General features: G+C 43.5%; 2 protein-coding genes across 5 annotated transcripts in view; one reads left to right on the top strand and one right to left on the bottom strand.

The window, feature by feature from the left end:
* The window catches only part of LOC144158325 (uncharacterized), a 93009-nt gene extending 82547 nt beyond the window's left edge, over nucleotides 1-10462 (bottom strand). The window contains exon 1 of the mRNA XM_077689146.1: nucleotides 10216-10462. Within this exon, the coding sequence (XP_077545272.1) occupies nucleotides 10216-10278 (63 nt within the window). The 5' untranslated portion in view covers nucleotides 10279-10462. The remainder of the gene's footprint in view (nucleotides 1-10215) is intronic.
* The window catches only part of LOC144158329 (uncharacterized), a 162734-nt gene that overhangs the window by 1010 nt on the left and 137691 nt on the right, over nucleotides 1-24033 (top strand). For 2 of the 4 annotated variants that reach the window (XR_013320016.1, XR_013320017.1), the window contains exons 1-3: nucleotides 14460-15424; nucleotides 17299-17371; nucleotides 18542-18693. Coding sequence is in view for 1 of the 4 variants with exons in the window: in XM_077689150.1 (XP_077545276.1) it covers nucleotides 1123-1150; nucleotides 18542-18693 (180 nt within the window). In the remaining 3 variants the exon portion in view is untranslated. Of the gene's footprint in view, nucleotides 1-1061; nucleotides 1151-14459; nucleotides 15425-17298; nucleotides 17372-18541; nucleotides 18694-24033 lie in introns of those variants that run through there. The other 2 variants (XM_077689150.1, XR_013320018.1) reach the window with 2 other exon arrangements.

The raw sequence follows: 24033 nt of genomic DNA, 5'->3' as shown, positions 1-24033 counted from the left end.
ATATAGTCGCTAGCACGGAGTGTCACTGCGTGATGGCTCGTCACACCGGATACGCCTTCAGTTTCTGCTTTGCTTTAGAGGCTTTCTTTTTGGAGTGGATATCGAGTGCTTTCATTGCTGAGGCTGAAGAAAAGCCCGTCAGTAGCCGCGACACCGCTTCAATAGCGTAATTCCAGCGGTCGAAGAACCAACGCCGGCTGTATAATCATTGCCTAACGCGTGAGCGAAAATGGACAAACAGCCACTCTCCTCTTGCTCTCTGCTACCCTTTCCCACCCCGTAACCTTCCTGTGTTCTTTTATGTCTGTCGGCGAGCGCCGCTTCTCAGAAACTATGCAAAATAGTTGACAGCTTGTCTAGCGTTCCCCAGGCGGCGCTCCTACGCCTTCTTGTTTATCACTATGCTTGTCTGTCTTGGTCTGACGCTGATAAAACTGCCTGCGCCACGGCGGACGCAAAACCACTTGTGGTGCCGCAGGCTGACGCCGGCTTTGCGCGCTTATGTACATTGATCACGGGCCCCTATATTTTCTGAGTGAGGCATCCCCCCTCTGTACCCTCCAAATTGCGGTCTTGTTTTGTCCTCGCTGTTCGCACTCCGCTTTGATACGCACTTTTAAAATTGAGGACTGTACTGCAGAAGCGCCAGTACAGCGTGGTGGAACCCTCAGCTGCTTATCCTTTTATTTTCTGTAATCTTCTGAAATTTACAAGCACGTGATATTTTTGGAAAGTAATGGTGAGAAGTGAGCGCCTGAACAAAAAATGTGCACGTATTGTTTTCTTCCCTAAATACACCAGAGAGGAAATTATCAGTAAAATAATGGCTACACCATCCGAAAATATCGTTTTTTCCGTTCGCTATTTGTCTACCCGGCAATTATTACATTCTTGCACTATTTCAGTTCTGCCTCCGTCAGTTATCTTTGTAAAAATGCAGTCAGTATGAAGCGAGCGACACGTTGAACGAGATGCCCAGTGCGCCATAGATTGAGTGCGCACCAGAACTAGCGCCCCGTCGCGGCTAAGATGTGAGCGCAACGGCTCTTGAAACCCAACAGGCAAGCTGACGGACACACGTCGTAGAAGCGGGTGCAGCGGGGAGCAGTGAAGTAAGGCGAGATGTCCGCCGGCGGGCGCCACATAGCAGGTGAGTGCCTGAACTAAGCGTCCCTACCCTTCCCATTGAAAAGTGCGCGACGCGTTAATCAATGTTTATGCAGGTGGCGTTGGAAGAATGCCAATACCGGGAAAGACAGAAAACATTTTTGAGAAAGTTTCTAAGTTATCTGATGGACACACAGCAGTAATATTTGACTGAGGCACTTAGCGACCCCCAATCCAAGTGCTGAATATGTTGGTTGAGCACGCTCTGCAGGCATTTATAATTTCGAAAAAGTTGAAAAAAGTGGCGCAGGGTCCTTTTAAGACGCAAAGTTGGAGTTTGGCAGAGCAAGTATTGTAGATAATGGACACCCAATGACAATTTTTGTCTGAAAATGGCTGGTATGCTTACATTCACACCAATCACACCAATTCACACCAGATCTTAAATGCATCAAAGATAGACAGGGAGCTATGTAAATGAAATGTCTGCGCTGAAAGCAACGTTTGCAGCCCTAGAATCAAACTATGCCTCCCACAGTGCAGCTGATACTAAGACAGCCGAAAAAGCAATTCTTGAACTTTCCGATCAAGTTACGACTATCGCTTCCCATTGCAATGACGCAGAAAATAGACAGCGAAGGTCGAACTTGCTGTTTTTTGGACTTGATGATGATCCTGGGGAAGATTGGGCCAAATCAAAAGAAAAAATAATTGATTTGTGCTCCAACAAATTAGAGTTATCCAAAACCAGCACTCATTTTGAACGCGTACAGGCAAATACACAGAAGGTAAAAACAGACACATAATAGCAAAATTTGCATTTGTCCAAGACAAACAAGAAGTACTGTCGTCAGCGCGAAAACATAAAGGAACGGTAATGTCTATCAGTGAAAATTTCTCTTTTACTACCAGGCAAATAAGGAAACAATTGTTCGACTTTGCCAAGGCCCAGAACACCAAATTCTACTTAGTCGTCGACACTTTACATATGCACGAAAAAACTAATGTGGTTGATAGTATCACAAACCAAGTAGTACTGTCGACGAGGTAGCTCCTACATCCCCCACCTCTTACAAAGCGCAATATCAAAAGCCGCAGCAACACGTGCGCTGAAGTGCGTCCACAAGATAACCCCTTTTCCAACAAAACTTCATTATCAGTTACGTTTACAAACATACGCAGCCTACTGCCTAAAAAAGAAGAAATAGGTTCCCTGCTACACGACAACGAATCTGACGTCCTCGCGCTTACTGATACGTGGCTGCACCCTCATATTAACGATAACGAGATTTTTCCAAATTTTAACACCTTGAATATCTACCGTAAAGACCGCGCTGACAGAAGAGGTAGTGGTGTTCGTTTGGGTATTAGAAAAACAGTTTGTTCTTACGTTGTCGACACAAAATCGGCACTTGAGATAATTTGGGTCGCTTGCAAAACAAGCTTACTAACGTTATTCTTATAAAAAACTGTTACCACCCTCCTGATTCCAATAGTTCTTTCATAACTGAATTGAGGGAATGTATTACTGATGCCATGAATTTGTGCCACACTAAAATGTCTTTCTTTTCGGAGACTTTAACCTTCCGCGGATTGATTGGAACCTTCTATTCTCCCCTTGTAACACATCATCCGAGTTTATCATTATAACTCTTGACTTTAATCTTGTACAGGTCGTCAATAAACCCACTCGTGAAAGCAACATCCTAGATTTAATACTGATTTCAGCCCCTGATACAGTCGTGGAAGTCCTTTACCGAGAAGGTCTTAGCGATCACAGACTTTTTGAAGTAACCCTTGATCTTCCTGTAGCGTTTCCCGGCAAAACTACCAAACAGATTGGTGGCTATAACAAAGCTAACTATGCCGAAATCAACAATACACTTGAAATTTTCTTTTGCCAGGTATTCTTGCCCTCGTTTAGCAATCGGTCGGTTCACGACAACTGGGTACTTTTCCGTGACAAAATTACCGCCTTGATTAATAAATACATTCCCTTGATTTCGATATTCAATGACAAATGCAATGCCTGGTTCACTAAGTCACTCAGTCAATTAAGAAATAAAAAGAAACGTCTTTACCGAAATGCTAAACGCCTGCGCACAGCCAGTGCGTGGGATAAGTATAAGCAGTGTTCAAATGCCTACTGCGCAGCTATACGTTCTGCCAAACTTAAATATTTTTCAACTGACCTGGCTTCTATTCTAAAAACTAACCACAAAAAATTCTGGCGTGAAATATCTCGCAACCGTGATGCTAACCCCATTACCTTACATGATGAGAATCACGAACCTCTTTCTAACAGCAGCGTTGTTCTGCCTTTAATACGTTTTTGCCTCAATGTTTGCTCGGGAAGACCAATCCACATTACCTAACGTGCCGGATTAGGATTACCAGTGCATGAAACCTATTGAAATTATGGCCGAAGGTATAGAATGTCTGATAACCAAGTTGAAGCTGTCCAGCTCCGCTGGCGCTGATAATATTAACTCAAAATTACTGAACAACACCATTTACACTACAAGTAAAATTCTGTGCTATATTTTTCAACAATCTTTGAGTGTGGGCAGATACCTGACGACTGGAAAATTGCCAAAGTTAACCCATCGTTTAAATCTGGAGAAAAACATTTACCCCGAAATTACCGTCCAATCTCACTTACATCCATTTGCTGCAAACTATTAGAACACATTATCGCTTCGCACATTTACAACCATCTTAAGTTAAACCAGTTCTTTTTCCGCAACCCGCAACCAACATGTGTTTAGGAAATGTTTGTCATGCGATACACAACTGCTAGAATTCACGACTGACCTTCACTCGAACATTAATAATAACCTCCAAATAGACTGCATTTTTCTTGACTTTTCGAAATCGTTTGACCGTGTGCCCCACTGCCGCCTAATCTCAAAACTATCTGCTCTTCAATTAGACTCATTAACCTTGTAATGTCTTCGAAATTTTCTCTCTCTCCGGCAACAGTTCACTGTCATCAATAATGATTCGTCGTCAATGTGCGATGTAACTTCCGGGGTGCCACAAGGCAGCGTGCTCGCGCCGCTGCTATTTCTTATATTTAGTAACGACTTGACTGATGGCGTCAAATCATTCATACGAATATTTGCCGACGACTGCATAATCTACCATCCTATCAAAAACGTTAACGATCATTACGCACTACAGAAAAATCTTGACGTATTTGTCAAATGATGTGAAACTTGGCAAATGATTCTAAACCCATCGAAATGCAAAACTATCTCATTTAGTCGTAAGCATGACCCCTCCATTTTTTCATACCGTATAAATAACGAACTGCTCTCGCATGTTTCCACATACAAATATTTGGGCGTACACTTCACACAAAATCTTTCATGGTCCTCTCACATCACTAATACCTGTGCAAACGTCCGAATACCGTTAACGTCCGAAAACTAGCTTACGAAACTTTTGTTCGTCCCCAACTCAAATTTGCCTCACCAATCTGCCCCCCCCCCCAAAATTACTTAACCAACATGATCGAGGCAGTTCAAAATAAGACAGTCCGATTCATTTCTCGTAATTATAATTTCTGCTGCAGCGTAAGACATCTTAAAATGGAATATTCATTTCAATTATTATCCACTCGCCGCAACATTTCACTTTTACGCCTCTTTCATAAATACGTCATTAGCACTAAAATGACCAGAGTTCCAATTGAACGACCCTCCTATTTATCAGCTGACTACACAACCAGCTTAGTTTCTCGCGCATGTACGGTAAAACGAACTCTTTTAACGCATCCGCGTTGCCTCGAGCCATCACGTTGTGGAATGATCTTCCCAATAGCTTAGTATGTGACACTAACCCAGTTCCCTTCCGCAACGAAAATAACCTTACATTTAGGGTGATAATTTTATGTTGACTGCTTCGTTCTTGTATAGTGTTGTGCAAAATAGGTTTTGTGAAGCGAATTGCCCAATCATTTTTTGTGCTTTATTTTTTTGTTTAGAGCTATCTTAACGAACTGTTCACACTTCCTGCAATCGCTGTCATGACTTTCCCTGCATATTATACCACAATCTGTGCCAATTTAGGTTACACATATTGTACATTTTCCTAACTGCTGTGTGCCATGAACTGCATCTTTTTAGCTGTTCGGTGATGATGTATGATCTCCATTTATAGGTACTTAGTTCTTGTTTCTTTGTTACTCATGTTTCGCGCTTACTTTTTGGCACCTTTCGCCCATTTACTTGTTGTACATGTCTTTGTTAGCCCCCTTTATTCAAAGCCCTAACCAAGGGCCAGCAAGTTACCTGTAAATAAAAATAAATTAATTTTTTTTCGAATTAACGCGCTACTGACTAAATAATATTTCATGCTTGGGTTCTGTAGAATTTTATTCAAGACACGTTTAGGAATGCCTGAAAAATCAACAAAATTGCCATTTGTTAGTCAGACCATTCTACACTTTTTTTGTACCTTCATGTGAAGAAGTGCTAGCTACTCTACCGAGTAAAGGGGCCAATGATGCACATTTAAGCATATTTATTTATTAGCAAAAGTTTTTAGAATAATTTGGCAGTACCTCGAGGTGGAGATTGTGAGGCCAAAACACTGCCCCAAAAATGACAAGTTAAAACATGCTACTTAATTTTGTTATGCTGATATTATAACACATTGTTTGCTTGGAGTGGCCTGGACCGAAATGAGCTTGACATCAGCTTCTGCTTTACAGGGCAGTAGTTTGAGAAAAAAAGCTACTCATATCAAACAAACTTCACAACACGATTTGTATTAGAGGCCTTGCCTAATTTTCAAGTCATAGGAGCATATTTTTTGCTCAGAATTTCCACTAAAATTCTAAGATTTAAGTAGGCAAACTTATATTGGGGAACGTCTGGCGGGAAATCTCAGCCCAGGCACTCAGCCCAGCTATCGCCGTGGTTAGAAACAAATCATTTAAGCCTTAATATGACTAAAACAAAATAAATCATATATTTAAGCCAGCAAGTAAACGAGATACCAGCCCATTTAAACTAACGAACGAAGGTTACTTATTGGAACAAGTGGCTCAACAAAAATTTCTTTGTGTTTGGTTTTCTGAGGACCTTTCATGGTCGTTTCCCGTCAACAATCCTAAAGCTTAGTTGTCACGAGTAACAGAAAGCATATACCGTATTCAACATCTGATAACCCCCTCGCTAAAACACACTCTACTATTCTCTTTTCTATTCGAGACTGAGTTATGGCATATTAATTTGGGGAACCACGACGGCCTATAACTACAATAGCTGGAATATTTTGCAGAAAAAAATGCTTCGCATGTGTGAGAACTACCAGGGAAACAAGCTAAATTTAAGGACAGACCCGCTTTTAGTTAAGTATAACATGCTTAAAGCTGATCAAATCTTTTGCTTTAAACTCTTACAAGACATTCATAAAAACCGCCTACCTAACGTACTAACCGCGAAACCTAGTACATACCCAATACGCAAGCCCTTAATTTCACCACCTACAATTCGCACTAATTATGGTAACTAGACTCTTTCTTATCAAGCTACAAAATATTAAATAGCAGTGATATGAAAGAAAATTTCCTAAGACCATTTCTCCCATTCAAAAGCAAATGCAGAAAATATATAGTCCGGAAGGGCACATCATTCTTTACACTTTGAAGTGTTGTTTGTTGTGAAATATTGTTTCTTCATATTTGTTGAACCCCAAGAACGTTGCATTGTATGTTTGAATATGCAACCTAAATTTATGATATATTACTCATGCTGTAAACAAATTCACTTGACCCATTGTTAGAAATACATGTCTATTCTCTTCTGTACACTGTACGCCCCATTAACTTTTTGTGAGGCGTAGGCTTACCTAATGTTGGTTATCATATGTTACACGGATACATACACCCATGAAACGCTTTATCTATGCACGTGGATATATTGTAGTAGTATTGTGCTTCATTGTTTTTTTATATATGAACCTGTTTTATGTGTTATACGCTTTTGCTACGTTGAATTTCTGTTGTTATATTTCCTATCTCGTTTTGCTGAGAGCCAGCTGTTTGAATCTAGATCCTTTGTGTGAAACTGTGAAACCTGTAAGGGGGCCGAGGCCACTTTAGATGATGCCCGCCTATAGCCTCGGCTCCCTTTAGAGCTGTGTAAGAAAAAATAAAGAAAAAAAAAACGTGCGAGGTAATTTTCGCGTTGGCCTCGGGGAGAGAAACGACCTAGTGGTAATGAATTCATTAAATACCGAACAAAAAAAGAAATGAAAATGTAAAAGCCTGATGGCTCAGGCCTAGATGTGCAATTAAATTCATTGTAACGGCAAATACTGATATTGTGTAAGATGCGCATGTCCTTTGTAGATTGTAAGCGAGGTAGCTCAGAATGGTGAAAAGCAGAGCATTGTGAAGTTAAAAGGTGAACTAGTAAAGCAAAAGAAATGTACCTTGCGTATGAATAACAATCAGAGCATTGGAAATTAGGGTAATGCGAGTACGAGTGTAGCGTAGACATTTGTTATGACGAATAACTAGGATTCCTTATAAATGAAACATAACTGTAGGAGCAGATGAACCGAAAACGAACCAGTAACCTGCCTCAGAAAAGAAAAGAATCAATTACATAAGGCAGAGATATGGTGCGGGAAGCTGCGTAGAATATAATAAATTTGGCGGGGTTCTCCAAATTTTTTTCGCAAACTGGCGGACAATCACGAGTAAATTTAGGAAAAGTTTTATAACGCCGGAAGATTTATGTCAACCAAGCAGGAACGCGCTATAATTACAATGCAGGTACTGTGAAATGAGAAGTTCAGTGTACAAAATGGAGTACCGTATGCAAAAAAAAACAACAACAGAAATTTGTACAATATTGTTTTCCATCCGACACTGATTATTAAAACCATCTTGAGCAAATTCTCCTGGCTGTACGGGCTGCAAGTAATACAAAAAGATGAAGGGGAAGAATAAAACCGGAAGGCTGTCGGTAATGACCAAGAGGAGCCGATTTAAGATAATATGGTGAAATAATTGTTGTAGAAAAGATCGAGGTGTCAGCTGCGAAACGTTTATTGCCCTAACGGTACCGAAAGAATAAAGATAATGGCGCAGTCAAGCAATAATTCAGGAAGTCTGCCGTGAGAGAGCTCTAACTTCAGACCAATTAGCTTACTTTCGGTTATCTAGCAGTTACTTAAAAATAATTCATACTGCCTATTCTGTACCAGTTGCTTACAAAAACAACAACTGTGGATATAGGGAGTGCAAACACACTTCGCAGCGTGAGAAACCGGCGAGTAGGGGCGAACCTCTTCGCTTGGCAACGAGGTTCGTGTTCACGTGTCACGTCATGCGTCACATGGAAACTCGGCTGTCCAATGGGGTGGCGGAGAGAACTGCGTGACGTCACCCCCCGAAGACAGAAGGGGCGCAGCTTACTCGTGCCAGAGGGACTCGATTTGAGACTGCGATGGGAGCACCAAAAGATACCGAACTCTTGTTTTAGACTAGAGCGACATCAGGCGCACATTTGCGGACAATCTGGACGGCTTTGGTACCCGAACCAATTAGAGACATTAGGAAGAAGGCAGAGCGAAGGCGGTTTGGATAGTAACCCCTTCGAGGATTTCCTTTGGTTGATGTTTCCTATTTCCTGCTTTCTATTTCCGCGCCGCATCCAAGACAGTCGAGTGTGGAGGATTGTCCTAGTGGCATTCCCGCCACACACCTACTCGAATAAGTGACGCGTTTAACATTCAACAGTGCATGGAGCAAGAAGGCTTTAGCAAAGGTTCTGAAAATATATCAGATTACTGCACTGAACCAGGCATTTCGGAAATGCGGGGCGTATAACAAACCTTTATGTATGGAGTTTACCTATCTGAAAAAAAAGCATTTTATTCAGTGGCCATCAGCTTGGGGTAGAATCATTGAGCTGTTATTGAATGGCTGGAATCTAAGTAACGACGTTCACTTAAAAGGCCGACTTAAATTGTCTGTATCAGTAAGATTGTGGCGTACGAGATATAACGCCATCAAACGTTTTTCACTAGACCCTAAAGGAAATTCTAGAAAACCTAATTGCGAAACATGTACAATTTAGGTAAGAATACAATATTTTAGCCGTTTGACATTTTCTGATGATATTGCCCTAATGAGTCAGTCCTGCCAGCACTTACAGACACGTTTCAAGGGCCCTCCCTGGAGAGCCTTCTTTCGGTGTAAAAAAGAACCTAAAGAATTTATTAGTAATTCGAACAAACATGCTTTAAGCCATTCTAAGCTGGATAATTAAATCCTAGCACAAGTAATGATTATAACTACATTGGGATATTTTGTAAGGTTTAGCAAAATAACTGGAAAGGAACTAGAGCAACTGTGGTCCGAAGATTGTTAGGGCTGAGGTACATTTCGCGGAAAATGTTAGAGCGGCAACCACTGGCGTTGTTACCGCAATAACATATAGGGCAGCGACTTGAGGTCGAATCACCTTGGAAAAACTAAGGTCCACCCAACAAGTAATGCAAAAATGTCAAGTGAAACCGGAATATACCGACGTGAATTCGTATGCGAATTCTATTGGAAGAAGTTGTAGCTGAAATAGGGCAAATGTAGTGGGGCTGGGTGTGTGATGTATTGCAGAAGACGGATATGTGGAACACTTGTTGGACGGAACTGCCACCAATGGATACGAATAGAATAAGTGGAAGACCAAAGATTCAATGAAGAAGTAAAAAACAAAACAAAAGAAAACAGAGAGTGGACACTCCGCATTCACGACAGAAGTAGCTACAAGTTCTTGGGAGAAGTTTACGTGGGAGGGTCCATGCAAACAATCTGACGGATAATAATACTATTATAATTATCATCACTATAAGCATGGATTCCGCAATAGCACTTGCGAGAATAGAAGTCAAAGCAGAAGTACTTTCTGCAAGCTTTAAGTAGGCTGTTTGTTTTGGTAAGTGACTACGAAACGCTAACAAAATCCATGTCTTGAATAGTTGCATACTTTTTATTTCTTATCTATAGACATTAATCTGCTTCAGTTCAATTACATCGATGTAAATTACCGCCATAATAAAGTACTTGCTGCAGTTGAACTAACTTACCCACTTCTTCGAATACACTACTGTTGCAAAAAACACGATGAAGAAAGGAGTCAGGAACCGCATATGGCCTCCTCGCGGCGTCTAGCAAGGCAACTTAAGATTTGCTGTCTATCCCAAAAGTTCTATAAATGTTCCGTGGTTACGAAAGTAGCGCAAGTGCGATCAGATAGGTGACTGCACGCGGGGACAGCACCCTCAGTACAAACCGGCCTCAACCTTCTTTATGCACCTGTGCTTTCGTCTCCGAAGCATCAACAGTTTTTTACACATGTGGATATACGTTTGACGTAGGCGAGGATTTGCCCAATGTGGACCCACAAAGAAATGCATGAAAATAGCCAAAAGTAGTTGCGACCCGAAAACAATCGAACAGCTTAAGAGGTCGGTTTCATGAGCCGCTTTCGGCTGCCGCATTGTTCCCGCGTGGGTATAGGTAGTGAGCGGGCTTGGGCGCCCTCATCATAGTCCTTGTTTTCGACGATATTGCTATTTCGGTTGCATTGTACTTCACTACGCAACGGCTTGCTTGCCCATCGATAGAGACATCTTTGGGTTAGATCTGCTCAAAGCTTTCGCAAAAGCGCGTGGAGTGCCTGGCAGGACTCATGCCATCGAGAAGAGCGACGCAGGCAGAGGTACCGGAGGTAAAGCCGTAATCGCAAACGTCGCAATTTGAGAATAAATTTCTTGTCATGGTGTCAAATGAGCTCGTGAATGGTGAATGAACGCAGAGAAGTTAAATGTGGTTACAGTGTGCTAGGGACGAGACGGCAAAAACAAATTTAATAGTGTGAAATGTGAATCAGTATCTGTCTCGCTTTGTGAACACTTAATTAGGCTTGGCTTTGAGCCCCTAAATGATGGCAGCCGTACCTTCCTCAACTCCCCCAAAAGAACAGCTGTATCGATCTATCATTCGTTACTGCTGGTTTTTCCGCAATATTCACATGGTGCACAGACTTAGAGACAAGAGGAAGGGACCGCTACCCGATTTTGATATCAACTCGTGACTCGCACTCTCACACTTACAAAGAACAGGTCGCGTGCATAGACTGGAGAGCCTTCGGGGAAGCCATACCCACCTGCATTACTGCAGCGACTCGAGATGACGAAATTATTCCAACGATACTTCACTGTTTTCAGAATTCCACATGCTTGAGAACAAAACGCTGGAATCAAACCAATAATGACGCTGAGTAACAATGATTATGTGCCATTCGTCGCCGGGTGGAGCGAAAGGCCCTCCGTACAAAATCTGTAGAAGATTTACGCGCTTCTCGAAGGGCTAATAGACATGTAATGCGTCACCTATACAAGCTTCAGCGACAACTGTGGATGAACTTTTGTGCAACGTTAAATACTAACACACCATTGACGCGCATCTCGCGTGCTGTCAAAGGGTTACGCACGCAACCTAAGCAGCTGCTCCCTTTCGTTGCCCTCTCACTGCACAAGCACTCCTCTTTGAAAGCGGTCGTAGAGAAATATTGCAAGATTCTCTCCTCATCAACGCTGATTACACTTGCACCTCTTAAGCCTCCAGAATCAGCTGTTCCCGCACTGGACCTGCCTTTTACATTACAAGAACTGACAGCAGCAATCTCCGATGTAAAAAAACAAGTCGTGTCCAGGTCCGGATGGCGTTAGTTACGCAACCTTCACGCACTTGCCTCAAAATGCCCTGCTCCGTCTCCTAGAGTTCTGCAATTCCTCTTGGGTGAGCGGTAAGCTGCCCTTTGATTGGAAGCTCGCGCAGATTACTCCTTTTCTAAAGCCAAGCCGGCCGCCCACGTGTGATTCCTCTTTTCGGTTTATAGCTCTGTTGAACTGTATTGGAGAACTGATGGAGAACATGGCACATATAAGTATGTCCTGGTTCCTCGAAAGCCGACGCCTTTACCTGCCAGAGATAAATGGAATCCGTATGCACAGATCCTCGATTGACAATATAATTACCCTTATCACGTAAGTTACGGAGCAATTGGATTCTAGCCACATACCAAGCGCAATTTTCTTAGACAAAAAAGCGGCCCACGACTCTGTCACACACGCAGCCATTCTAACTGCTCTTGCAGTACATGGCTTTGGAGGAAGTCTCTAAGCCTGGATAGATGATTACCTTGCTAGACGTCAGCTTTTCATGCGCACTTCGGACGGTGACACATCACATTTCCCCGTAGAAAAAGGCGTTCCAAAAGGAGCCGTTTTAAGTCCATTGCTATTTAATTTGACTCTCATAGAGCTGAAATGGTGCTTGCCGCGGGGAGTTAACATCACGATTTACGCAGACAACATTTGTATCTGGTACGCAGCACGCTTCCGACGCACCACTCAGCAAGGTCTCCAGAAGGCCCTCTTCTCCATTTCAACCTACCTTGCTGCTCGAGGACTTCACCTATTGCAGGAAAAAAGCGCAGAGATGGCGTTTACAAGGAACCGCATGGATCGGTAACCAATTCTGCTGAGTGGGCGAGCCCTCCCGTACGCCTGGACCCACAAGTATCTTGGCGTAATCATCCACCGTAATATCTCCTGGTCGCCTGAGATAAGAAGATTGTATGCCCGAATCTCTGTGACGTCTCAGGTTCTGAGGTACCTTGCCGGTTCTTGATGGGGCAGCAATTGCGGGTTGATAGTACAGCTTCACAAAGCTTACATCGATGGCTTCATACACTATAGTCTTCCCTTACTACACCATGCAGCGCCTATTAACAAATTGAAGCTAGAAGCGGCGTGACGGAAGAGCCTGCGCAGTTGTCTTTGGCTACCCAGAGGTTCCTCGGGTGCAGGGACGGTCGCTGGAGCTCGGTGCTTGCCTCTGCACGCACTCATGTTACAGGAGTCGCTCCGTGTCCATTACGGCATGTAATTCAAACTCCACCCCCCTGTCTGAGCAGGATCACTGCGGCCCACATTTCTGGGTTCGGAGATGCTATTAGAGCTTTGTCCCTTCCCCAAACAACGCAACCAACGCGAACAGTGCGATCTCAGTTTCCGCCCTGGACATTAGCGTGTACTCGTCTAGATTTAGGCATCCCAGGGATAACTAAGAAGATAACGCCCCAGGCTGAACTGCTCCAAGTGGTGTTGGACTACATGCACAGGCTGCATTCCACCAGGGCTGATATTTTCACTGATGCGTCTTCGTTGCCTCAAAGTTCCTCCTCTGGATTATTTGTCCCGTCCACCGGTAAACTCTTCTCCTACCGTTTAGACAGACCAACGTCCTCGACATCACCTGAACTACATTCCCTCAAAGAGGCAATCCGCTACATCCTACGTCAAGAGACCAATGAATGGGCCATATTCACCGACTCTAAACCTGCCCTGCAGTGCCTCCTTAAGAGCGGCAAGCACCTCACATATGAACTTGCCGTTCAAGATATTCCCTATCTAGACCACCTTGCAGTAGGTGCTGGGCACAATATTATGTTTCAGTGGGTGCCGGGTCAATGTAGGATAACAGGAAACCAAAAAGCTGATGACGCTGCCTCTGCAGGCCACACCTGCCGAATTATGGGAAGAATATTGTTTACCAATCACGACGCTTCCACCTTGGCCGCACGCTACGCCCTTTCAGAGAGAAACAGAATCTGGTCAGATCCTACCCACCACCACAAGTTTGTCCACTTCCTTGACCCTCAGCTGTCGTCAAGACTTCCTCACCAGTCCCCCCTCATCTATAAACACTATTTCATCGGCTCCGACTTAATGCAGCGTACACCAACAGCTCCCGCTTCCGTATTGTACTATCTCCCGATTCCAGTTGCAACAACGGTGCATCGGAAGACACAATTGAGCGTCTTTTACTCTACAGTCCTGCCTACAAGGACTCTAAATCAACTTTGCTACAGAACACTGCACGCATAGGTTATACGCAGGACCAGTGACTTTAAAAACCATTTCAGGGCCCTGGCCTCCTTCTTCTAAGCAACGCCTTGCCCTAAAATTTCTGTTTTCGTACCTCGGCGACACTGGACTAATTCAAAAACTTTAATTTCTGAGACTTTCGCTCTTGCCCTTTTACCTAATTTCGTTGGTCCCTCTCTCATCTTGCATCTCTTTTCTGCCCTCCTCTCTCTTGGGCGTTTCTGCCTTTGCCCCCTCCCCTAACAGAGTAGCATGAAGGCGATTTTGTACGATGGCTAAACACTCTGTTTTCTAATAAAGAGTTTCTCTTTCTCTCTCTCTCTCTCTCTCTCTCTCTCTCTCTCTCTCTCTCTCGTTTTGTCAAAAATATTATTTGAAAGCATACACGCCATTTCAAAGAACACATAATCGCCAAAATGTGCGACAATACGTTCATTATGGTTATTGACGAAGCCAGTTTTCTGAAAGAATATTTCTGAATCGCGGGCGTCCAGTCAGACCTCCTACATATGCATACCTTCAGCTTCCCCAGCTGCATGCAGTTTGATGGTGAGGGATAAACAAGTTGAAGCGTACGCGGGCTTGGATAAAGCTGCTATTTGGAGGGGGAAGTAACATAACGAACAATAATCGAACAATCACACAATAAATAAAAAGGCGTTGTTACGCTAAATTCTGGCGTCACCTCGGCCATATGAGGGCGCAAAAATTGGCTATGGCGCAAAGAGTAATAAAAGAAAGAAAATATGTGTACATTTGAGTCCCAGATTCAAACCCGGGGCCCACGGAATGCAAAATGAACAGGCTTTTCCTAAACAATGTACCTAGTGAAACAAACGTAGGCTTTTGACTTCAATATGTGAATTAGCGATGTACCGAGGCCTAAATGAGCAACATCAGCCCACTTATTTCCAGAGTAGGTTTATTATAATAGAGAAGACGTTTACAGTAGCAGAGTATATGTATGGTAACCAGAGAACAGGGTTAGACAAGAGAGAAAAAGCTGACGCTAAGGCAGATGACCAGGACAATGACAATGATGGGAAACAATGGCACCACTGGAAGCCTAGAAGGTTATTTTAAGCCCGTTGACTGCACACGTATCAAATCCAGCCAGACTGCATATCTGTGGCGAGCTTCAGGTAGAACGTAGGCCTTTGCTTGCGGGGAAAGAGGGCGTGCACAGGAAAGGGGGTTCCGTTCTTTTAGAGGTCGTCTTGAAAAAGGCATCATTTATAACTCGTGTACAGCAAGGCTACATTACTGGGGCTATGCCGCTTTTAGTGGCATAAATGGCAATGTTGTAGACGATATCGTGTAGCACACATGTAAGGTCAATGTAAGTTGTGATGTCGCAGTAAGTATAACAGGGAATATACCAAAGCGAGAAAATATTCGCAGTGTCTGGCGAGGTGGTTGAGATCGGCTGTGATAGGGTGGTGACAATTGGCCCATTGGCGGTGGGGGAGCATGCTGTGGATAACACAATTTTGCAATTGTCTCTGTCACAGTGAAGGTGCTGCTGAAGATCTTGTTCAGGAAGATTTTTTGTGGTCGGGTTAGGTTAGGGAAGGAGCTGAGTTGGCCTGGAGTTTCGATAGGATTGAGGTGTAGTTGTGTTAGGTTATTTGTATTTAGAGATTCTGATTGTGGGAGCGAGGGTGGGGTTATCATCGAGGCAGTTATACCAGGGGTGGAACAATGCTGGCGGCGCCGGGTGCCATGAGGCTGTCATGGGGAGGGCCTTCGGTGCAGCAACTGAAGCTGCTTGCTTGCCTGAGACGGCTGGTTAATATTTCGGGCCCAGTCAATGTGGACCTGACAGCCTGAGGCTCCTTAATGCGTCTATTTGATGAGTGATGTAGTCAACTGGAGGGCGAGTTGACCTTGGATGAGAAAGTTCTTTAAAAGCCTAATAGCACACAGTTATGATGCGAAGCTTGGGGCGGAATGTAAAAGGAGGAATCGTACTTGAACTAGTCAAGGGCGTCAAGGATGGCGAAGTGTTCTGCGTTCATTGGAGTAATATTGGCTCCAAGGTGGTGCTTGATACCCATTACAAATAAATCTTCTAGGCGCTCCATGTTGGGCCCATATTGGGAATTATGTGGAAATCATGTAGGTGACCTTCAGTATCACCGGGTTTCTTATTTACGGCGAAGCGTAGGCAACGCTGCCTTCGAAGCTTGGGCGTCGTATGTGCGACGGTTTGTGAGGGGACAGGTTGAGATAAGAAGGGTTATTGCAAGGGAGTTGTGAGGGTGGCTGACTGGGTAGGGGAATATGACCTCGTTGAGTCTAAGCTGTAAGGAGTACTTCTTAGTTGGTGAGTTGCTTTTCATATTGTATTGATCCGCCTTTCCTGAGCGTTGGCGTCGGTTGGTGGAAGGGCTTCTGCTTGCTTCAGGGTTGCAATTTTCGTACGACGGGTCGTGTCCCTTTCGGTGATGTTTACGTTTGGGTAGTAGGCCGACGTTCGGACGTGACGAATTCCTAGGGTTTCGCTGGAGTCTACGAAGTTTTTTTTTAAGTACGCTGCCTTGTCGGTGATCAGGCTAGAAGGAAGTCCACACCTATATCGCACTGAAAACTTCAGGAATACACTCCCATGCTTTCTGAGATGTCAATATGAGTAATCAAAATTTCCTGACCCTTTGAGTGAAGTGGTCGGTAACAACAAGGGGAAACCGGTTACCGTGACGGCTCCAAGGAAAAGAGTAAAAAATATCAGAAGTAATGACTTGCAATGACACATTGCATTCTACCGCGCTCGTTGTGTCAAAGGGAAAACCACCAAATGGCTCAGCTTTCTGACAAACAGCGCAGAGCGTGCGCAACGCTAAACATCTTTGTGCATTCCTAGCTGAGTCACTTTATTCAACGGGCTCATACAATAGAGATAATTTCCGTACCAACAAGGCATAACGGGTAAAAAAATACCTTCAAGTTGTACGTTTCGTTTTTCAATCCAGAATCAATATGAACAAATACGGTTGTTACTGGAGTTAATTATGCAGATAATAACCTTATGTAGGCGCGCTAGAAAATTGCCGAAGATCAGAAAGTTGTTCTCGCGTCATTTGAGGCTTATTTTGCGTGCTTGCCGAATTTGGAAACGAAATACTTGATGGGTTAATATTGTTTAGTATTACCGCGAATGAGGATTGTAGTCTTTTCTATAATTTTTGATGTCTGGATTTTTCATTGTTTCAGGTTTTTTGCTTATGAGATGAATTTTTCAGAGAGTGAGGGTGGTTCTGTGTGTTTCCTTTGATGGGGCAGTCCTGTAAGTGGTGGCCGATGTCTACTGGTATTTTACATTTTTATTTGTTTGTATTTGTAATGGAAAACCTTTGAAAGTAAAATGTAAATCTAGCGTTTGCAGTATTAACATGCGAGCTGTAATAGATTGTGAGAAACTTGGCGAAATTTTGTGAACATTTTTATTCTCTCAATGCATAACCCCTATTTGCTTCTTGTTGTGACTTAGCATTTTAGTGTTTTCTGATGCTGATATAGAGCTGTGTTTTGCTACGTTGCAGTAGAATAGGCCAGTATATTTTCGAGCCATATTATGCTGCTTCCTTTGAAATTTCATCCGGTAGATCGTGGCCGACAGTGCCACTGTAAACTCTGATTTAAGGTAACGGTTTTTTGACCCGTGTTTCTATTTTGCGCGACGTTTCTTCTATCAAAACAATTCTTAGGTGTAGAATATTTGGATTGCTACTTGCTTTGAGGGTGGACAGGCTATCAGAAACAACCGTAGCTTCCCTTCTTTGTACCTAGTGTAGCGGTATTTTAATTGCTTTTATAACAGCGATTCCTTTTGCTTTAAAGTAATTGCTTTACTCCGAAAGTTTGCATTGTTTGGTTACCATTATACGCCACGTTATACAAAATTATAATGGCTCCTCGTATGTGCGTTTCATCTTGCGATCCGTCTTTAAAGCATGTCAACTCTACGAAATTGGTTGAGTAAGATATGTCAACGATTTGTTATCTGCTGAATGCTCCTGCCATATTTCAGTGCTGCCACACCTTATTGCTTATTTGGTCTCCTGCTACAGAGCGGTTTTCCGAGGAGAAACGTTTTTCGGGCAAAATATACGTTACATGTTTCAATATATTTTTCGATCGTTAATTAACTGGTGGGACATTTGGTGTGATATTTAGTCCGGGTTTAAGTCCTGCTTCAGATGCCTTGGTAATTCAAAGAGCAAGCTTGTTCTTCAGATATTTCTTTGTTTTTCTCATTATGACCTGTTTCTTGTAATAAACTGGAGTGGCATAAATTTTAATCATTTCTAAAGGTCTGATATAAATTTCTATAGGTGTGTGCTGATAAGACCCTGGTTGTGTGCTGAAGATTTTTGCACGCTCTTTTGTAGGTATATATTTTTATTTCTATAGGGAATAGTCAAGTCCAGTGAAGTCAGTTTTATTTGGATCGCAGTGATGGGGGCAGCCTCGGGCAAAAAGCAAAAAAATTCACTTGAGGATACCCGAGCGCCCTGGGTACAAGGCATACACCATGGACACACCTCGAGCCCTCAGCGAAACACGCTTGTGGGACGGACGCGTCATCCGCTCAGCTGCTATAAAAGAGTGAGTAAAAACACCATCTTTATCAAATAACACCTATACATTAACTGAACACAACTTTGACACCTATGTATGATCTGAGTCAACAAAAAAAAATCCAACACAATTTAGAGCAACGCACAACAGTAATCCACATGGAAACAAAATATGCCTAAACAGCGACAGTTTTTACATAATGAAATGGAAAGAACATGGAAAGGACTCTCGTATTGCGCGAGCACTCGCTCATTCTAGAGAAAACCCGTTTGAAATCAATCGATTTAGCAGCCTTGGTGAAGCACACCGCATCATCCGCCGTACATCCTCAGTACGGCGAAAGGAAAGATATGGATATTTCAGCTTTTTAAAGAGTAAGTCCCGGCGTTTGGTTTAAGGGCTAACATTTGTAAGAAAATTTTCTTCTCAATTAGGAATCCCTTCATTATAACGCGTCGCCGGGCAGAATTATTATCAATGATAAACAGGTTAAATTTTAAACGCGTGACTGATTTCCTGGTGTTCGCAAGGTATGAAGCACTGCTTTCGTTTGTAGCAGGTTTATTCTATGCATGTTTTGCCCAAGACAAGGAAGAACTAATTCACATGGGATTCGAACAACGCATTGTACAATACCAGTGAGACACTGAAAAAAAGGAGGGAGTTTGGGCAAATATTTCGCCAGATTTTGCTAATTTACTTAGCACTGAGTACATGTGAAGATCCTACCTCATGTTCTCGTAAAAAAAAATGACCTAATATTGTTACGGTGTCTGCTACTTTTGTAATTGTGTTATGCATTTTTATGCTAAGGTAACATGAGACAAGAATCCGCCTAGATTAAAATGACATAGGTTTTCTTTTGTTTTTACGGTGTATATGTAAGGCATTGGCTGTGCCCTGGAAGTTCAAAGTTTTTCGAACGCCATTATAGTTGAAAGTAGACATGACATATTTGCGCCTTTAAATAAGGGGCCTGTGTCACCCGCAGAAAAACGGTGGTTTTTGTTGCTAATATATTTCATTGCATTCGTATACAGAATAAGTTTTACTGGGCATAAAATGCTTCCGTGCGGAACTCTGCGGTTGTTCTTTGATGAGTAAAGACGTCCCTTTCTGTTGCTCCAAATTGGAACCTGCGTTCTGGATATAACATACGAAGAGCAGACGCGATGCCGCGGACGCCATATATACATCTGATTTGTGAAGGAGAGTATGTTTATTCAGTGGTCAAAAGCCTTCCAAAAGTCCACAAGTACGCCAACAAACAGTTTATTTTGCAGTGAACCGAGAAAAATTCTTTTTTGGATAAGTCGATATGTTTCAGTGGGCCTACTGAAACGAAAACCACATTGCGGAAGAGTTACCAAGCCTTTTATAAAAAAACTTTTTCCATTCCTTTTGAAAAAAACGAGCACAATAAAAATAGGTCTGTAGTTGGATGTATTACTTTGATCGCCACCTTTGAAAAGCACTACAAGCTTCAAAACTTGCATGAGCTTTGAAAAAAAAATCCTGTTTAGAATGCTAAAGTGTATATTAATTTATTAGTTAATATACATAGTTAGAATACGGAAGATAGTGATAATTACGTATTTTAGTGGACCGATTAGAACGTTTTCAACCTCACGAGCTTTAAGGTTCTCGATGGAATTAAATAATAATAATTATTTATACATATATTGTCTGAACGTAAGTTTCATTGGTTGGTTCAAAATATATGCTTTTGGGGTTTCTAGGTATGGCATGATACGCAGGTGCGGGGGTGGGAGGGAGGCATGTGTACTCTTAAGAACTTCTTTTTGGCAAGTTCGGCAAGTGCCATTTTGTGGACACGGCAGTTGTAGTGAAGGGCCTGGTTTAGTGTCATGGCCGATCCGTTGAGCAGATGGTAGAGCCCTTTCGGAAGGAAAAGAGTCAGCAAGAAAGAAGAAGAAGGAGCTCGGAAGAGGTCGGGCAAGACGACAGCAGGACGGCGTCCTCGCGATGTGGGCCCGAGGTCCGTGGCCGGCGCTTCCTTCGAAGTTTCCGTCCATCGTGGTGTAGGCCAGACGACAGCCCTGGACGCCGCCGGGAGAAGCCGTGGTCTGACCCAAGAGTGAGCGGTGTGTCGGTGATGCGGAGCGCGGGCATTGAGGCCTCGTTTCGAGCCCAAGCTAACTCGTCCCGCCGCTAATCATCGGCACCGCCACTTTCTTCGCCGGGTTGAACGTTGAACATAACGCCGGGTTGAAGCATCTCGGCGCACACAGCTCGTCAGCTCTGCGGACAGACTGCGACTTCGCGTCGACTCACCGAAGTCACCAGCCCGTCTCCTCTCCATCCATCGTGCCAGCCCCAGCGGAATGTAGTGGACCAGTTCCTCGCCAGACCTGTGCGAGTTTTGTAAATATTGCCTTCCCACTTTCGATACCTGCCCGTTTGGATTGCCTGTTGAATACAACGCGTGTTGTACCGCGAAGCGGTACGCCATGTAAAAGAACTTTACCCAAGCATTCCAGTAAACGGATTAAGATCAGACGAAAGCGGAGTGAAAAGCCCCAAAGCCACAAGAAACGTGGCATGCTCACCACATGGCAACACAGCCCTGTCTATACTGGATTATCTATACATAAACACTCCAATAAGACGCGCAGGAACGGAAATCAGGCTGTGTTCCATAGCAGAGGGCCGTGCTGCCCGACGCGGAAGAGGCGCCGAGTAGTATAGGCAACCGCAGGCTCTTCTGGTGTAGACGCATGCACGGACCTGGAAATGACTCTCAGTGACAGCTTCCGGCTGTACATAGCTTCGTGCTCTTCTTTCTTTTTTGTTCTTGTGGGGCACCTAAGAAGACGACGCAGTAGACTTTTCCATATGTTAAGTCGGAATATTTTACACTTAACGCACTAGAGGACTTGCGAGCTAGCTTGAAAGAGCAGCGTGAACTGCTTTTATGCGGTGAGAACTTTTCATAGTGACTTGTATTTAATTTTGGTGTGTGAACTGTTTTTATGTTCTTGAACTCGCACATAGTGACTGTTCTTTGTGACTTTCCGAGATCGATTATTCTTTAGACCCTCCCGTCGACACTGAGCCACATGAGCCACATCTAGAGAAGAGGGGTGCGGTCTTGAGAAACGAGCTCTTGGACAGCAGTACTCTCGGAATGAGTAGCTCGTTAATCTTCCTCCACACATCGGCACTGCCTTTGGTATACTTGGTATCTTGCTGTAATGATTGTTCAAGTAACACCGCTTTTCATTTTAAAAAACGAGGTCAGCTTTTGTTAAGATATTGCTTAAACTTTTGTAGATGTGAAGGTTAACTTGTTTTAAGAAATTTCTTGTATAATTTATTCTTTTTGTTTCGTCTTAAGACCGTTTTACATGGTGCGATTTTTCTGCGAATTCGCAAATGCGGCGCCGCTCATGTAGCAGAAACGACATTCTTTTGTTGCTGCCGCAGAGTGCCAAATGTTTGGAATGATCGAGCAACCCCGGCGAACGCCGCTCTTGCGGCGTGGAGGTGTTAGAGGGGCCGCAACTTGCGGCCAATAGGAACGCAGCCAGGTGAAGGTCACAGCATCAAAAGTTGCACGCTTAGCAACCAGATGGCGATGCTTGCATACGCGCTGCGTAAGCTCGGGCGCACCAACGCAAACGTACGTGTGTTCACGACATGATGTCGCGCGCCCTTTTGAACGAATGCTTCATCGGTGTCCGCGAAAGTCGCGGACATCACAGAAGTTTGGAAGAAGTAGATCAGAATCGAAGACGAGCCGTCCGAGGTACGCCAGAATTTGCTAGGCACGCACAGGAAGCGAACCCATTGTTGCTTGGTGTGTTTACCTTCTTTGCTATGTTTGCGTGTATTGAAAAATATTTGGCGGTTGTTAAATGAAACCTCTAATAAACACATATTTACTGCAAAACAGTCTGAAAAACTTCACCAGAAAGTACAATAAAGCCTATTTTTTAACATGACAACATGCTTTGCTCGTTGCAGACGTAATTCGGTCTGCAAACAATGTGCCCTTGAAGCGCGAATTTCGCGACGTTCGGCGGCCCTGGAGACATTTCCAGGCATTGCGAACTCCGCAAGTGCGATTGTTCGTTCGACGGAATTCGCAGGCGAAAAACGCAGCATGTAGAACGGGCTTTAGGCATTCTTAGCTGATGCAAGGTTTGCGATTTTTACCGTTCGTTTTAAAAAATTCTTTCTTTGAAACTGTTCGTAAGCCCGCTCATAAACTGATATGAACCTTTTGTAGGCAGCTTCTGGAGCTTTGCAGCGGATTACGTCTACCTAGCTTTCATTCATTAGGCAGGAATTGACAGAATGCAAAGATTCTTGTGTTATATTCTGAAAGCCTACTGTCGGTGCTGCTTGCGCATGCGTTCGGTTATCATGACGCTCTAAAAAAAGATAAATAGGGAAATGGTCACTTATGAAGGAGAAAACAACGTGAGATTACGCTTTGTTCGCTATCCTATTGGCGATAAAAAGGATCTACAACACTTTATGTCTGCATTGTGACACGTGTTGGTGTTTCAGTGCAAATCGGAAAATCGTTTGGTTCTACGTTAACGGGAAATACTCTTGCGTACGGCCGGCCTTTTTCACATTGATGTTGAAGTTACCACCCAGATTTATTTTGACTCGCTTGTATTGGAGGAGTTGAAAGCGGACAATGAAATTGTTTATCTGACTGTTCCGTGGCCGGTAGATTACGCTGTAAATATTTTTGTTGCACAACCATCATACATGCAAATCCTCTGTTATAAAGGATTGATTGATCGTAGGGTTTAACGCGCCGACGCAACGCAGGCGATGAGGCGCGCCGTAGTGGAGGGCTCCGGATTAATTTTGACCACCTGGGGATCTTTAACGTGCGCCGAAATCTCGTACACACGGGCGTTTTTGCTTTTCGCCTCCATCAGAAAAGCGGCCGCCACGGCCGGGAATCGAACCCGCTACCTCGTGCTCAGCAGCGCAACGCCTTAGCCACTGAGCCACCGTGGCGGGTCCTGTTATAAAGGAAATCTCTGAAGTTTTTTTCGCATTGAAATTCCTTATAAGGATTCCGGCACCGCCCCTTTGGTTAGGGTGGCTATTTTTGAAGAAACTTTGGCAATCTTCAAACCTGCAAACTTTCTAGTTTGACGAGTATCATGTCTCTGTCACCATTATTATGTTCAATTTGAAAACGAATTCATTTAGAAGAACAAGAAGTTACTCTTCCTTATGTAACCCTTGTGGAATATATAGGCAAGCACAGGTACAACCATATTTCCTGAAAAAATATATGCGTTGTTAATGCTTTACACGTCGTGCGCATTGCGACTGTGCATGACTGGTGGCGAATACTCTTTCTGGGCAAGACTT

Source organism: Haemaphysalis longicornis, unplaced genomic scaffold, assembly GCF_048455015.1.
Source record: "Haemaphysalis longicornis isolate Haplotype H1 unplaced genomic scaffold, Haemaphysalis longicornis Haplotype H1 scaffold_10, whole genome shotgun sequence".
NCBI lineage: Eukaryota > Metazoa > Arthropoda > Arachnida > Ixodida > Ixodidae > Haemaphysalis > Haemaphysalis longicornis.
Note: the sequence above shows the minus strand (reverse complement) of the source record. Positions and strands in the feature narration are given on the sequence as shown.